This window comes from Nestor notabilis, unplaced genomic scaffold, assembly GCF_000696875.1.
Source record: "Nestor notabilis isolate BGI_N333 unplaced genomic scaffold, ASM69687v1 scaffold264, whole genome shotgun sequence".
Taxonomy (NCBI): domain Eukaryota; kingdom Metazoa; phylum Chordata; class Aves; order Psittaciformes; family Psittacidae; genus Nestor; species Nestor notabilis.
The window spans coordinates 1-15522 of record NW_009926623.1 but is presented as its reverse complement, the minus strand read 5'-3'; the positions used below and the strand labels follow the sequence as shown (position 1 = coordinate 15522).

Below are 15522 nucleotides of genomic sequence, written 5' to 3'. Positions count from 1 at the left end.
CAGGAATGCAGGCATCCTATTTGGTTATAGAGAAAGGTACTGAACTAAGGGTGTTTTTTGCCTGGGAGGAGTCAAGCTATAAAGTCATCTCTACCCTTTCAGTATCACTAAAAATAAATTGGGGAGATTGTTCTGCAAAAAATAAAGCAGATTTTCTGTGCATTCAAGAGGGGTTGAAGTGATTATTTTGTTGCAGAAATGTAAATTTGTTGTAGAAGAAAAAACGTTTAGCCTCTAGCATACTAGCTTTGAATTATTTAGCATGCTACATTTATTCTTTTAGCACACTGGCTTCCTCTCAGTGACCAGTGGATTAATCGTTGAGAGAAATTGAAGAGATTAACTTGGCCTTCTCTGGGAAGAGAGTGGTGATGTTACAGTGTTACTAAGAATTGTTCCAAGTGATGCTGTCTTAGAAGATTCCATCAGAATATATATTGTAATTGCCCTCCTCTTCTTTAACAACAAACCTACTGTGCTCTCTTTAGAGTGCAAGATTCCAATGGGTCTAGCAAGTGGAGTCGTACTCGATTCACAGATCGATGCTTCACATCATATAGGTGAGTTAATACTTGAAAAGGTCTGGGCATGCTCCTGAATATCCCCAGCAAAGTATTGCAGTTTCACATCCTTTTGGCATCTCATGATACATCTTACAAGATCAGTTCAGTAGTGAATCCACTGTCAGGTTTAAAAGCTCTCCAGTGCCATAAGCAGAGACTGAGAGCTGTCTGAGATAGCCCCCATCATGGTAATTTAACACCGTCACAGGTCTACTGTCAGTATCACAAGCTTGGGAGTTGGAGAGTCCTCTGTGGCCTGCTGGATGACCTGGAACAACCCCAGCTCTAGGGTTTTTTGTCCTTTGGGTTCCCTGCTTGAAAACAAGCAGCAAGTATTCAAAAGGCTTTTGAGATTTGCATGTGGTATGAGGTGTGAAAGGGCAAAGTATACTTGTTATGAAAGGTTTGGGAACCTGGCATCCAGAGCAATGACAGAGTCTTTAATTTACCAAGTCTTTTCCTGGTAAAGAAGTGGGATCATTCAGCATAGAATTTTACGTGAACAGTGGCAAATCAAAGTGTTACACATACATGCAGGTGTTACACATACATACAGGTTACACATACATGCAGGAACACACTTCCTTTCCCTTGAAATAACTATTTATTTTGGAAAATGGGGTTTTTTTCTGTAAATTTTACTTGTTCATTTCCTGACACAGTGCTATAAAGGCTTGAAAGTTCTGTTGTCTTATATATTCCGTATCAGTTGTTAACATGGAAACCTCATTATGCAGAGAGGAGCTGTCTTCCATGAATGTAGAGCACAATCAGTGTCCGACACTGCTGGTGGCCAGCATTTGATTAGTAGACTCTAGACCCTGGTTCCAAATCAGCAGACAGTATGTTACAAAAAATGCTGTTATTTTTCAAGTCATTCTGCCAACCATAAAACTTCACAGCTGACTTTTAGTTGCTGACCATGTCTAAATTATCCTGGATTATGGTTTTGGGGTCTCTTGGTTGGTTAGTTGGTTGATGGGTTTCTTTTGTTTTTTTCCCCAAAGACAGACTGGAAAAGAAGTGAAGCACTCAATATCAATAGCAAGTTACAATCTTAGTTTATTTATTCATCCTTTATTTGTATTTTCTGTCTTAGACTATTGGGCGCCTAAGTTAGCCCGATTAAACAATTCTGGAACATACAATGCTTGGAGCACTATAGTGAAAAATGAAGAACTTGCTTGGATCCAGGTATGGTTGGTACAACATGTGCTTGGCCATAATTGAGTTGTGATTTTTCCTACAACTCATTTTAGAAGGTCAAGATGTTCTTGCGCTCTCTGAGAAGACTGATGGGAAAAACTGAAAAGCTGTAGCAAGTTTGAATGGTGATGCCATAAACTGTCCACCTCGCCTGGAGTAACCCAGTCTCTACTGCTGTTGAAGCCCATTGGCTGGACCCTCACAATTTAGACTGTAACCATTTTGCAGGCAAATGGAGTCATTCTTTCTATTGCTTTTTTCCCCGCTCTCTTTCTACCTGATAGTACATATTTATATGTATGTGTGTGTTGGGTGACCATTTAAAGTGCAATGCTCTCAAGCATTGCTTCAGATAATTTGGGGGGAGGAGTTTGGTTGGTTTTTTTTTGGTCTGTTGGTTTGAATGCCTCTATGTCCAACTTGACACAGCACAGTGTGGCTTCATAGGGAAATTACGCTTATAATTATGGCTTCAGGCACTATATCATTGTCGTGTCAGTCCATCATTTTCTTCCATCACAATCACTTTTGCACCAGATAGCAAATTTGCACCCAAATTTAGATGGTTTCTTACAAATCTCATTAAAATTGGGAGTTGGGAGGAAAGAAAGACTCAAACTAGTGTTGCCGTGTAAGTTCAACAGGTGGTTGTTGTGTTTGCCTTGCTAACATCTGACATGCTAGCAAGTTAGCAGAGATGAAGCAGGGGAAGAAGGTCAGGAGACCTGATTTGCAACTGGAAATAATGCTGGGAGGAGAAAGAATTTGATAGGGGGCATGGGAGTGAGAAGCTGAAGTTACTGCAGTAAAGTATGCAGAGATGTGGAGGGCATACCCCAAAGGATGAGTTTCACTGCTGACAGGCACACCTTGCTGATTTGTTTTTGTGTTAAGTGCTTGGATGTGGTATCAGCAGCAATGGTAGCTTTTAGCATTTCAGAATATTATATACATGGGTATCCAAAACTAGAGGCAGCTCATGAAAATGTGAGTCTTTAATTTCTTTATACTCCTTTGGTCTATCTGTAAAATAGGGCTAAAAGAGTTCTGCCTATCACAGGTATTTTTGAGGTGTCTTCGTGGTGCTGTGCTGAACTCTTGTAAAGTGGCCTCCGAAATTAAATGCACACACAAATAAATACTCAAATTATACAAGAGTGAGACAGCATTGATTTGGACTTTGGCATCTGATTGTTATTCCTCCTGAGGGTGTTAAGTGTTGTGGGTGTTAAAATGCAGGGCACAAAGCTATTGTGTAGATGCCAAAGAATGAAACTGATTTTGCTGTGCATTATTGGCTTTATAAACGCTGTTTGCTGTTCCTAGGTGGACTTTCAAAGACAAGTTCTGTTAACTGGGATACAGACACAAGGAGCCAAGCAGTTTTTAAAGTCCTTGTACGTCCAGAAGTTCTTCATTGTTTACAGCAAAGACAAACGGAAGTGGAGCACCTTCAAAGGAGACAGCTCACCAGCACAAAAGGTCTGTATGTGCCACAGGGGTTGTGATAACCTCAATAGCATCACTGGGTGATGCAGTGAGGTGACAGTTTATGTTAAGAGATGGGAGAAAAAAATTATGACCTTCAGAGATGTAATAATACAGCTTGAGGCTGCAAAGGGGGGTTACCGATCTAATAAAAATCAGACCAGAAGACAAATTGTAAGGTGAGGAATCTCCTAGACTGGTGTTTAGACTGGCCCTGTGACCTTGACTGTGTAGAGTCTGGCTTTCTTACAAGCGTCTCTCCCTTTTACTTCCTAAGCCCATGTCAGCTTTTGTTGATGCAACGAGGAAGCTGAGCTAAAAATCAGGTCCTACCTCATTTAGGATTAAATCCTTCTTCTTGTCCCTCCCTTTCTGCTGTCGCAACAGTTGAATATTAAACTGTCTGAATTGTCTGCAGAAGGCCTCTGTTGTAAGTGTGGTAATACCTTGAAAGAGGTATTTGTGCCCAACTGCTCCAACCATGCTTATTACAGCTCCCTTCAGTTTACCCTGAGGTTTCTATGGTACAACTCTCAAACTGAAAACCTGTTCTCTCTTATCTCTCCTTTTTCCTCTTCACTTAAGTCTTACTACAGACTTACGTAGTACATAGAAATAGGTTGCTTATTTGAACTGAGGTTTTCAGGCACTTTGAAATATGCTAAGATATGACCATGAAGTATTGCAAGTTGCCCTGCAGCACAGGGCGCTCCATCACCGTGGATGGGGCTAATGGTGTAAAGAAGACTACTTTTGTATCAGAGCAGGCTTTCACGTCCAAGCTTGTGTTTGCATTAAAATAAGTATGTGTGGATTTTTTTCTTTTTTTTTTTTTTTTTTTCCTTTTGTTTAACAGATTTTTGAAGGTAATTCTGATGCCTATGGGGTGAAAGAGAACATCATCGATCCCCCTATTATTGCTAGGTACATCAGAGTCTACCCAACTGAGGCCTACAACAGGCCTACTCTCCGCATGGAGCTTCTGGGCTGTGAAGTAGATGGTAAGAATGGGTCACGTGCTGGTGCTTCCTTTCTGGCAATTTTTTTGCCTAATACGTTAAAGGAAGCTAAAACTGTGTGTGTTCTCAGTTTCAGTATTGTTGCTTAGGCAGTGGCTACTTGGATAAACTGAAGATAACATGGTGCTTCTCTTAACAGGTTGCTCTTTGCCACTTGGAATGGAAAATGGACAGATCAAGAATACCCAGATAACAGCCTCGTCTGTTAAGACATCCTGGTTTAACACATGGGACCCTTCACTTGCTCGTCTCAATCAGGAAGGGAAGATAAATGCCTGGCGAGCAAAGGTAACAGTGAAAAAAAGGGATGGCAGCAATACAGCTACAGTTACTAAATTTGTACTGCCTGAATGCTCATGTGCTTCCTGTGCGTTGTGTCCAGTGCCAAGCATGATAGGGTTATTTCACAGCCGTCCCTTGGGAAGAAGCCCATTCAACTCTTCCAGTAGCAAACTCGTTGAACTTCTGGCAACAGCAATGAAATCATATTCTGAGATGGATCATTCTCTGGGCCACAGCCTGCAGCACTTCCCTGAGAAACAGCCCTTTTAAAGTCAGGATATGAATACAACTTGAATATTTGGCTTGAAAGGATTAAAGAAGCTCTTCCTGGCTTCCTTATAGGTAGTGCAGCTTAATGGATCTGGGGGTGGGTGACCTTCAGCAAGGCGTGTGAGCATCTGAGTCTTCAAAATGGAGCTGCATTTCTTTACGAAGCACCTTGGATGCTTCATAAAGATTTGTTGTATGATACTGGTTTTATAAGCATTTGGTATCATGTATTGGTATCATTTTAACACTGGAGATAAATCTGTGTTATTTTTTGTTACGTATTGGAAATTAATGTGAAAATTTTAAGACACCGAGACACTACCTGCAGTGAAGAAGTTAATTGTACGGGCCACCAAGAACATTTGTGACTTTTGCCTCAACTTTACTCTTGCACAATGCTTTGATACAGTTGTGATGCATTTTGATGCAAGTTTTTAACTATCTTTAAACAGGATTTTTCACTCAGGCAAATACAGACATAGACATGTTTGCTAATAGACAACTCTTTTTATCAATTGCAGTTGAACAACAACCAACAGTGGCTGCAAATTGATCTCCTCACAGTTAAGAAGATAACTGCAATTGCTACCCAGGGGGTCAAGTACATGTCTGCTGAAAACTTTGTGAAAACCTATGTTATCCTATACAGCGACCAAGGCTCAGAGTGGAAATCCTATACAGATGGTTCAAGCTCAGTGACAAAGGTATCATCCTCAGCTCAGGCAATTGTATCATTGCTTGGATTTAGATGCTGAGCACAGTCAAGGCTCAAAGGCAGAATATCCAGCCAAAGAGAAATTCTCAGAGGATTTTACAATGCTAGGGATCTGGGGTTACTGCAGATAATGTCATAATATCAATCTGATTTTGGTCATAGTAATTAATAGTAGTAAAAGGGAAGAATGCCAAATCTGTAGAGAATGAAGTCAACATTGTGATAAAAGGAGCTAACGCTATTTGTAAAGGAGGACGTTTAATTTGAATGCACGAGGACATTTAATTTGAATGAACAATGGATTTCCCGGGGCCTCTTTTCAGCTTTTTTATTTCTGCCTTGATTTGATAAGTGAAATTAATGTTAGTGAGCAGTTCTGCTGTACAGAGCTGGAGAGCTCCAGATATCCACAGAGCAGACACAGTACTTACGCTGTTGGCCCATATCACCTAACCCACAAGGGCTGTTGGCGGAGGTAAAATAAGGAGAGTTTGTTTTGGTTTAGTTTAGCCAAATTACAATGGAAAATGTTGTGGTGCGCATGAAAACAGAGGCTGTTTAATTCATTCAGACTCGGATATTGCTGGCCTGAACTACCTTTCAACTAGCATTTTTAGGAAGAGGCTGGATGTGGTCTCATGTAAAATCAGAAATGAGTTGCTCCATGTAGCCTGTATGGTTAATGCAACAGCTTGGAACCATTTTAAAAAGAAAAAGCAGGTTTGGGTTTTGCTTTGGTTTGTTGGTTTTTTGGGGTTTTTTTAAGTGCTGCCTTTTAACTAATTGTGTGTTTGTGTATTTGCAGGTTTTCTTGGGTAATGAAAACAGCAACAGGCATGTCAAGCATTTCTTTAACCCACCCATCCTATCCAGGTTTATCCGCATTGTTCCAAGAACGTGGTATAGTGGTATTGCCCTTCGGGTAGAACTCTATGGCTGCGATTTTGGTGGGGATCTGACTGTGAAAAGGACTGACAGTTCTGGGAGCTCTTAACCTTTCAGCAATCATCATGCAGAACAAGTTTTTTTAAAACCCTTAAAACAGTCATACTTAGTAGTTTGGATGTGTGCTTCCTAAAGGACATTAATGTTTTGCCAGCAAGAATTGAGAGAGATTTCTCTGGCAGATGTTTTGTTCCTGCAAATACACACTTTAGAAAACCGCTTCTTTTCTCTGGGAAGAAATAGCAGTCTCTTCTCGTTTGTATTATCACTTCTTCATTCTAACCAGTACTCTGTCTTACTTTTTACTTAAGTTCTAAATCCCTAGGGATTGGAGGCTCTGGCCTTAATCCTGAGCCCTGATTATCCTCCATTTTGTAATGCTTCTGCAGCACAGAGGAGGAATAGAAAGCCACAACATGTGGATGTTCTCCATACATAGGGCTGAGAGGGAAAACTAGATGCAGATAGGGAGCTGTGGTGCTTCATTCCAGCAATGCCTTGGTAAGAAGTGGTCTCGCCTCCACGTGTCTTTCATCTACACTGTTACAACAGTAGAATGCATCCCAGCATTGAGGTGTATGCAGCCCCTTCTTGGAGAATGTGGGTTTACATTATTGATTTGGTTCTTGCATACCCAGGCACGCCTGAAATGCTGTGGATTTCACGTAATTAATCTTCAGTGCCCTGGCAAGGGGAAGGGGAGACAGCAGTATCTTTCCTGGAAACAAGAAGAGAAATGATTTAGCCTGGCAGGTCATGGAATGATAACAGTAGAACCAAAGTGAGAATCCAGAGCTCCTGACACTGTCCCGTACAAACTTTTCGACCATGGGCAGAGGGAGCTTCCTCCAGTAGGATACATTGAGAACTGAAGCTGTTCAGTGAGAATACCACCTGGTGGTGGCAGAGGAGGGTTGGATGAAACTTGGTAATAGAAACATCTACACCTTCTTTACCATTTAGCTCTTAACAGTTTTTTCAGTAATAGAACTACTCCTGTGCATAGAGCACACATGGATTTTTCCCAGGATGGCTACATCTAATTAAAATATATACACACAGTCCATGAACTCATTATTCCAGCAGAGTTTCAGCCAAGCTTTCAGTCGTGTTTATGGCTTCCATCCTGTAAATTGTTTAATTGCAGAACTGCCACTTATCACACTCGGTACCATGCAGCAGAGTGGATTTTTCAGAGACGTTTGAACCTCATGTGGTGTTATCCAAGTTATTTCAGTAGTTTTTCAATTCTTGTGTCTTACAGACCATGCACTTCAAAATGAAGGTACAGAACGAGAGTGAAGGAAGTATAAAAGCTAAACAAATATTTTCTTTTTCTACTATGTCACAAACTGGTTCACTGGAAAATAAAGATAATATTGTAGCATGAAAAATAGCATGAAAAATATGGACATTGTATATTTGCCTTGACAGTGCTCTTTGGCAGTAATTAGTGAAATTTTGCATCATGAGAGTAGAATTTTCAGCTCCATGGGAATTTTCAGAGCTAATTAGAATTTATTTTAAATGGTGGAACTTTATGAATAATTGTTTCATCTTAAAATAGCAGTTTCTTAATATTTTGTAATGGTCCTTTATTTTTATTTGACAGAGCCACAAAACTGCAATACAAGCCATGTTCACTATAAAAATAAAAAGTGTAAACTCTGGGGTCAGGTTTTACCCTAGATATAATAAATGCTTGCTAATTTTTCAGCAGAATCAGGATTTTGTGTGATAAACCCTTTATGTTTAAGAAGGCTGTGATCTTAAGGGTTCCAAGTAACGAGTTCTTTATTTATGTAGGATTCTATGTGAAATTAGACAAATGCAAAATTGATGGCAGGAGCAAGACTCAATACATCTGCATCGATTTGACAAGCTGGAGATTCTGCTACTTCTTGCTATAATGGATCAGACAGTGGTTAGCTGGGGTCAGCTGTCCTGGTTGTGTCTTCTCCTCATCCTCTCGTCCACCCCCAGCCTACTCACTGGCAGGGCAGAGAGGGGAAAAGGCCTTGACCCTGTGCAAACCCTGTTCAGTAACAGCTAAAACATTCATGTATTGTCAACACCGTTTTAGTCACAGATCCAAAACACAGCACCCAGGCGCTGCTAGGATGAAAATTAACCCCCTAACACTGGTGTTCCAGCATGTCCTGTACGGCCTCACATGAACAGCAGCAGTGCCTGGGCCCTATGCCAGCCCAGGCATGTGGCCATTGCTATTAACAAAATGTTCCCTGGCACAGCAGAGTGAGATGATAAGTACTACAACAAACAGCAAAAGTCCAAAGCAGCCACTAACAAGCACCAAACTCTAATATACAGTAAGGCAAGCAAGTATAGGACCCTGCCTGTTAACATCTTAACAGCTATAACTTCTGCCTGGCACGTTCTCATCACAAGTTATCTCAACATCCTCGTGCCCCACATTGAATACCATAAAGGACTGTGGTCAGTTGACTCAGCTGGCAGCTGAGGCTCCGCTCGTCTATCACTGAATTGGAAGGGCCAAGGCAAACACACCTAAGGTGGGAAGACAAACAATGTAACTCTGAACATCCTCCCTTCCTCCTCCTTTCCCCCAGTTTTTCTCACTGAACGTGATCTCCTATGGTCTGGGATATTCCTGGGGTCACCTGTCCTGGCTGTGTCCTCTCCCAGCCTCTTGTGCACCCCCAGCCTGCTCACTGGCAGAGCAGGATGGGAAAAAGACAAGACCTTGATGCTGTGCAAACACTGTTCAACAGCAGCTAAAACATTAGTGTATTATCAACACTGTTCTAGTCACAAATCCAAAGCATGGCACTATACAGGCTGCTATGAAGAAATTAACTCTACCCCAGCCAGACCAGGCACACAACGTATTTCCAAATGCAACTGGGGGGGGTTTGAATTCTTGGTCCATGTTTACAGTGAGGAAGATGTGAAAACATATCTGTGCTGGATCTGCCAGACCAAAGGCATGTCATGTTTAATGAGCCTGCAGGTGCCTAGAAAACAAAGAACTTCTATCAATTTATGAAGCAGCCAGCTTGGTTTGAATCTGCCAAAGCTTTTAGAAATTTGTAGTTAAAACAGTCAGTCCTGCACATCCTTTTACACACTGTGGAATGAAATCCTGTGTATGGGAGAGCAACAACAATTCCTGCAGTTTTCTCAAACTGAAGAGCAAAGGTGCATGTAACAGCATGAAGGTTAGCAAACACGAGCTCTTTGGACTGAGGGAGAGATGTGGTGCCAAAGTTTAGAGTATTCCTATCTGGCCAGTAATTTCTTGACTCCCAAATCTGGGTGGATGCCTTCACACTGGCCTTTCGGTCCAGAGGTCCAAAGTTAACTGGTTTTAGCCTCAAATGGTTATAAAGGATTTGCTGCCCTCTAATGCTCATTCCAGCTTCAGGAGGCTTCAGGGTGCCCAAGGCTGACCAGCTGCAGATGACAGTAGCACATGGATGGCTGCGCATGAAGTCTCACGCTTTACTCATGAGGTGCCACTAAGTGTTTCCTTTGCTCCTTCATGCAGAAGCTGTGAAACTGATTGTGTCTGGGCTTGGACTGGAAGGGAGGTGGAAGTACATGTAAAGACAGTTGAGCAGCTCTAGTTCCTGACAGCAGCACCACAGTAGTGTCTTCAGACCCTGACATGTTAGTCCAGTATTCAGACAGGTTTGTACAGACTGCCCTGTAAAGTCTCAAGGTGGTTCAGGCAGGCTTGTATGCATCAGTAAGCATAACTCTTGCTTATAGAGTAGAACTAACCTCTGTTTTTGCCAGTTTTTCTGCTGGTAGTCCCAACCATAATGCCTGTAGATGGTCTGAAGCTGAGCCAAGTCACCTTCACTAAGGTTTCCAGAAATCTGCAAATTGGGTGGTTCCCTCCACACCATGGGCACAGCAAAGGATAATGGAGACATAAAGCAGCATATTACCCATGGATTAAAGTCAATGCAGATCGTGTTTCTGTGTTCACTCTCCCAGAAACCTGAGCTGTGCGTCAACATAGATGCAAAGGTGAATCTGGAGCACTTTGCATGTTAGGCACATCAGTGAGCATGCACGGCAAACGTATGCCCGTGTGAAGTGCCAGGAGAACTCTAAAGAAAAAGCGTCAAGTGGGAGTCTGACAAATGTCCAACCTTTTGAGGCCCCCCCACCCCCAGCACCCCTGAAATTACCATCAACACTTGCAGGTTGATCAGAATTTTAGGACTGTGCTAAGGGGCAAAAAGAGAGCTTGCAACTTCACAAGCACTGGTGCTCACGAGGTATCTTTTATGACGAGAAAAGATATTTTTGGACACATACTTGAGGGAGGAAGGTGAAGGCTGTGTTCATGCCCACAAATGTGCTAGGGAAAACTGGTTATTAATAGGTTACTATTTAGAGCCATAGAAATGAGATGCAATGTTGTCCCGGGGTGACCAATTGACGTTTTATGTCAGTCAGTCATTCCACTTAATCAGTGTTAAATATTCCCCCTCTTGCTCTCACTCCTATGATTTGTTTTGTTATATTTATTCATGCTAGCTGTACATCATAACCAGTTTATCCACATGCACTTTCGTATCATTACTGTGTCCCGCTCTCCGTTTGTTACACCCAGTACGTGCATCATGCTTTAATTACAATAATCTTCTCCAAGTAGGGACTTCGCCTTCTTGAATGTTTGTACAGCACTCTCCAAAACAGGCTACGGGATCATTCTCAGGGATCATGGGCACATATGTTACATAATTCCAAGTAATTCAGACCAACCTATGTGCTTCTCACTTAATAAAAGTAAGGGGTATGTTTCTTCCAAGTCTACTTGATCCCCTGCTTGCTTCTTTTTGTAACATTGCTATTGTACTCTCTCATGCACTTCACATGAAAATTTGTCCACCAGAGTCCCCATCTGTAGCAGACTTAGGGGACTTTTCCATTTTCTCCCATGCAGTTGATTGCAAAATCTTTTGAAAATGTTATGTTCCTAATGGAACTGTGTAGTGCTGCACAACATGGTCCATCTTAGACCAACAGCTAATCTGATACCCTGTGGCAAGTGATTCCACAAATGCTTTATTTCCAGCAACTGTGTGCTTCTGCCTGCATTGTGCCAAATGCAGAGCCTGCGATGGTGTGCAGGGCATAAGGGAAGTTCTCTGCCAGAGGCTTTCGCCAGCAGTCTGCCTCCTAGGGACTCCTATACTTTGGAGAGATGGCTGCTGTTTGCCATAACGCCTCTGCAAGTCTTGGTAGCTTGGATTTTACTCTGGCTTCTGTCAGCTGTGTTCCAGTAAACTGCAGTGCTGCTTTCTTCCCCCCACGGACAGCTTTCAGGACATACTTGGTTTACCAGTCTTGCTGAACGCAAGATCTAGCGTGTACGGAACTAGAGGTGATGAAGGCAGTGCTGGAGGAGATAAGTGGTGGAACATGTGGACATCAAGGCAAGAACTACAGATAAAAATAGTGACGTTTGAGCAAGATTAAAAAGATGAATTTGTGTTGAACCAGAGTATCAAAATATCTTGGACTTCCAGATTGTGCATAGTAAAACAGAAGCAGAAAATATGTTCTGTCCATGCTACAGAGAACAGCTGTTGCGTTCTTTTATTAAGGGACCTTTTCTTACAGACAAGGACACTTGATCAGATTATAGCAATGTATTTTTGACAATGACTGCTGACCCTCGCTTCACCTCTCCAAAATATAAAATTACAACATACCCCTGAGAGTTTTCTTGCTCTCAAAAAGCTGGAATGGCTCCAAAAACCAAGTTGTGGCATTCAAATAATATCCTAGCAGAATTTATATATCTTTATTTTTTGAAGAAGGGAAGGAATTTAAAAGGAATCAAGAAGAAGGAATCAAGAAGCTGAGTCAATTCTGTGGTCCTTCTTAAGGCTTTTTTTAAAACAGTAATTTACTATTTGAGGTCCTGATACGGGAAAACACTGGACTCTCTTCTCCAGTGAAATTGCCTTGTTCCGTTGGTTTTGATGCCAGGGGATTGCATGCTCTGTGCTTGCAGGACAGGGCTATCCTCTTGAATTCAGACTCATATTTACTCAACATGTAATATCTGCCTGGACAAAGTCTGGAACTAACAAACGCCTGGAAAATAGGAAGTAACAGAAATGAAGGCAAACTATCTGAACAAAGTAATCAATGCTGGAGCTTTTAAGTTAACCCTTCATGGCTGTATAGTATTTGTAAGTCTCCTGTTCAGAACCTCCAAATTACTAAAGGATCAGTCTGCAGGGAACAAGAAGACACGGACCTTAAAGGTTGTATTGAATCTTCTGTTCTTACAGATAGCTACAATCTATAGGCTTTGTTCTAATCTAGTCATGCTTCATTTCAGAAATACTTTGGCTTTTCTTGTTCTTACTACTCCTGTTTCATTCCAAAATATATACTAGTTTATAGTCTACTTCCCCAAATTAATTAAGAATGGCCAAAAGAGTAAGAACAAATAAATCAGTTGCTGCCTTTTCTCACATTTATGTGTCTTTGTTCCTCCTATGCTTAGCAAAAGAGAAATCTGATCTACTCCTTTCTTCTGGAGAGTTTCTGAAGTATTGGTACCATCTTAATGCTCTCGCATACAGAAAGAGCTCTCTGAAGAACAGCTTCATGAGCATGTAGAAAGTTTTTAACTTACAGAAGCTTCCCCCAAACAACTTGGCATGATTTAAGAGAACTTTTCTTGCACAGATATTTTCTAAATTTCTCCACAATAAACTGCAGGCCAGAACTGGTTAACAATACTCCCCTCTGGTGCATTGTTGGGTGAAACCTGTTAGAGCTTATGCTGCGGATAAGATGTGATATTAAAATGCTGACTCTGAGACTGATGTGTTAATTTAGATGAGTTGCCTGCAACTCATGCTGAATCAAGCATCATCTAGGGGTGATTCCACCCTAGATTCAAGCAAAAGGGATTCTTAGTCATTAGTATTAAGGAAAGCAGCAACAGTGCCCTGCTGAAGGGCTTGGCATGATCATTTTCTTCCAAAGTGCCAGCAGCAATTTCTGAGATTAAACTGGAAATCTGAAGTCCTGGGCAAGTGCAAGCAGATTTCAGAATTCCTTTGTGCAACAGAGGAGCAGGAAATCAGCCGGCGTGTCCGCTGGCCAGCAAGAAAGTCTTCTAGTGCATGACAGCCCTGAGTGGTACAAAAGTGGGGCTTCTGATAAAGAGGTTGTTTGAGGAAACTCATAAGCTCCCCAGAAGCAGTCCTGAGTAATGGAGAAACACAGCACAGAAGGGTTTTGCCCAGTACTACTGCATGAGCAGCCACCACACAGTGCATCCATGCTGCAGCTGTCACTCAATCAGTTCAGATCACACATGTGCAAGCGGCACCTCTCTGGCAGGCTTGCACCGACTGTCATAGCTGAAAGATTTTATAATTATTTCCATGTAATACTATTTATGTGGAAGTGTTCAGAATACCATCAATCACCCAAACTGCTCAAATCTTTCTGGTAAGAGAATGATTTTTCTCTGGAAAATGGCTTCATCCTGTGTGGAATGTTGTGATTTTCAAAACTCTTCACCTGTCTGGGATGCTAGAAATGAACAAACGCATAGTTTGGGGATGATACCAGTCATTGTTTAACGCTAACATACATTGTAAGGTTATTTTGTGTTTGGAATTAAAAAAGAAAAAATATAGTTGAAGGGTAGGATTTTTTCCCTATTCCTATTTCTTTATTTTAAACTTTCTATTACTCCTTTTTTCCACTGAAAAAGATGTGTGCTTGTTGAGAGAGAAAAGGAGCAGGTAAGGCTAGGGTACCCATCAGATCCTGGAAGTTGTGGGAACTGCTGCCCCTAGGTAGGGCATGCCATGGGAACACAAGGGTTTACTCTCTCCTCCCACCTCTGCTGGGTGTGAAGCGATGACCCAGATTGGTAAGACAATGCACTGCTAGTAGGCCATAGCCTTTTATTACCTGCTTCTGAGCCACATGCCAGCAGAACAGAGGGGCTGCTAAAAGCTATGTGAGAGGGCGCTGTGTGATACTGTTCTCTTCCCCATGGCAACTTGTTTATCAGTCATCGTTTCGGCTCGTTTCACTCTAACTGTGCTATTTTAAGAGATCAGCAGTTCCTTGTAAATAGCTAAGGTGGATGACAGTATGAACAGGAGCTGACTCTATTTAGTTTTGCTCAAAGCTAAAGTGTGGTGAAAAAGGCAATTGTCATCTTTTTTTTAATTATAATTTTTATTTTTTCAATAAAACTGCAAACAAACAAAGAACATGGAGATGCTGAGGAGCAACGGCCTGAAAAAACTGAAAGACGATTTTGCTACACCCAGAACATAGCCAGAAAGCAGCAGCCTACTGTTGTCAGATGAATAGGACCAAAATGTTTAGCTGTGTTTTACAGAGAGCTGAGTAATCCTATGTCCCTAAACCTCTTTGTAGCTTAGTTTATTAAGCTGTGATGATACAGATTGTAATAAAATTCTGCAGTTAAAGGAATCTGTTCTGGGGCTGAGAGGAACCTGTTCTTGCTCTCCCAAGTGTGCATTAGCCAGATGCCTTCCGGGGACTTTTGTTTCCTTGAGCATTGACCACAGCTCGGCAGCAGGACCTGCCATTGCAAGAGGGAGACCTGAGCCCTGGTGTGAACCTTCATCAACCCATCTGGAAAACAAAGTGCAGGAAGAGAGCAGGCAGTCCTCGCAGTAGCAGCAACGCGGTGCAGCAGATAGAAAGAAAGACAATGTGGGATAGGTTGACCAGCAGAACTGCAAATAGTTTAGAAAAGGGTCGGCAAAGCTTTGAGAACAGCAGTCCTGGGCAAAGCGTTAGATAATTACGTTTTAAATGTAATGGTTTTATTTTCCCCTCTTATCTGGTATTTCTTCTGGCTAGGCAACAAGGGGCAGACTGTACTAAACCAGCGGGTACCCCGCTGAAGGGAAGCAAGCGGCAGAGGTGAGCAGCGGAAGGAATTTGGGTCTGGAATGGAAGAACAGGCGCGGCGCAGCAGGCGAATGACCTCTTCGTGAGATGGTTTTCGGGAAGG

The 15522-nt window shown here is 41.9% G+C and overlaps 1 protein-coding gene across 1 annotated transcript in view; it reads left to right on the top strand.

Moving 5' to 3' along the window:
* The window catches only part of F5 (coagulation factor V (proaccelerin, labile factor)), a 30406-nt gene extending 23869 nt beyond the window's left edge, over window positions 1–6537 (top strand). Inside the window, exons 18-25 of the mRNA XM_010013606.1 lie at window positions 1–36; window positions 489–560; window positions 1663–1757; window positions 3096–3251; window positions 4114–4258; window positions 4416–4564; window positions 5350–5532; window positions 6349–6537. The exon at window positions 1–36 is cut by the window's left edge and continues 93 nt beyond it. Of these exons, the coding sequence (XP_010011908.1) occupies window positions 1–36; window positions 489–560; window positions 1663–1757; window positions 3096–3251; window positions 4114–4258; window positions 4416–4564; window positions 5350–5532; window positions 6349–6537 (1025 nt within the window). The remainder of the gene's footprint in view (window positions 37–488; window positions 561–1662; window positions 1758–3095; window positions 3252–4113; window positions 4259–4415; window positions 4565–5349; window positions 5533–6348) is intronic.
* The last annotated feature ends 8985 nt before the right edge of the window (window positions 6538–15522 follow it).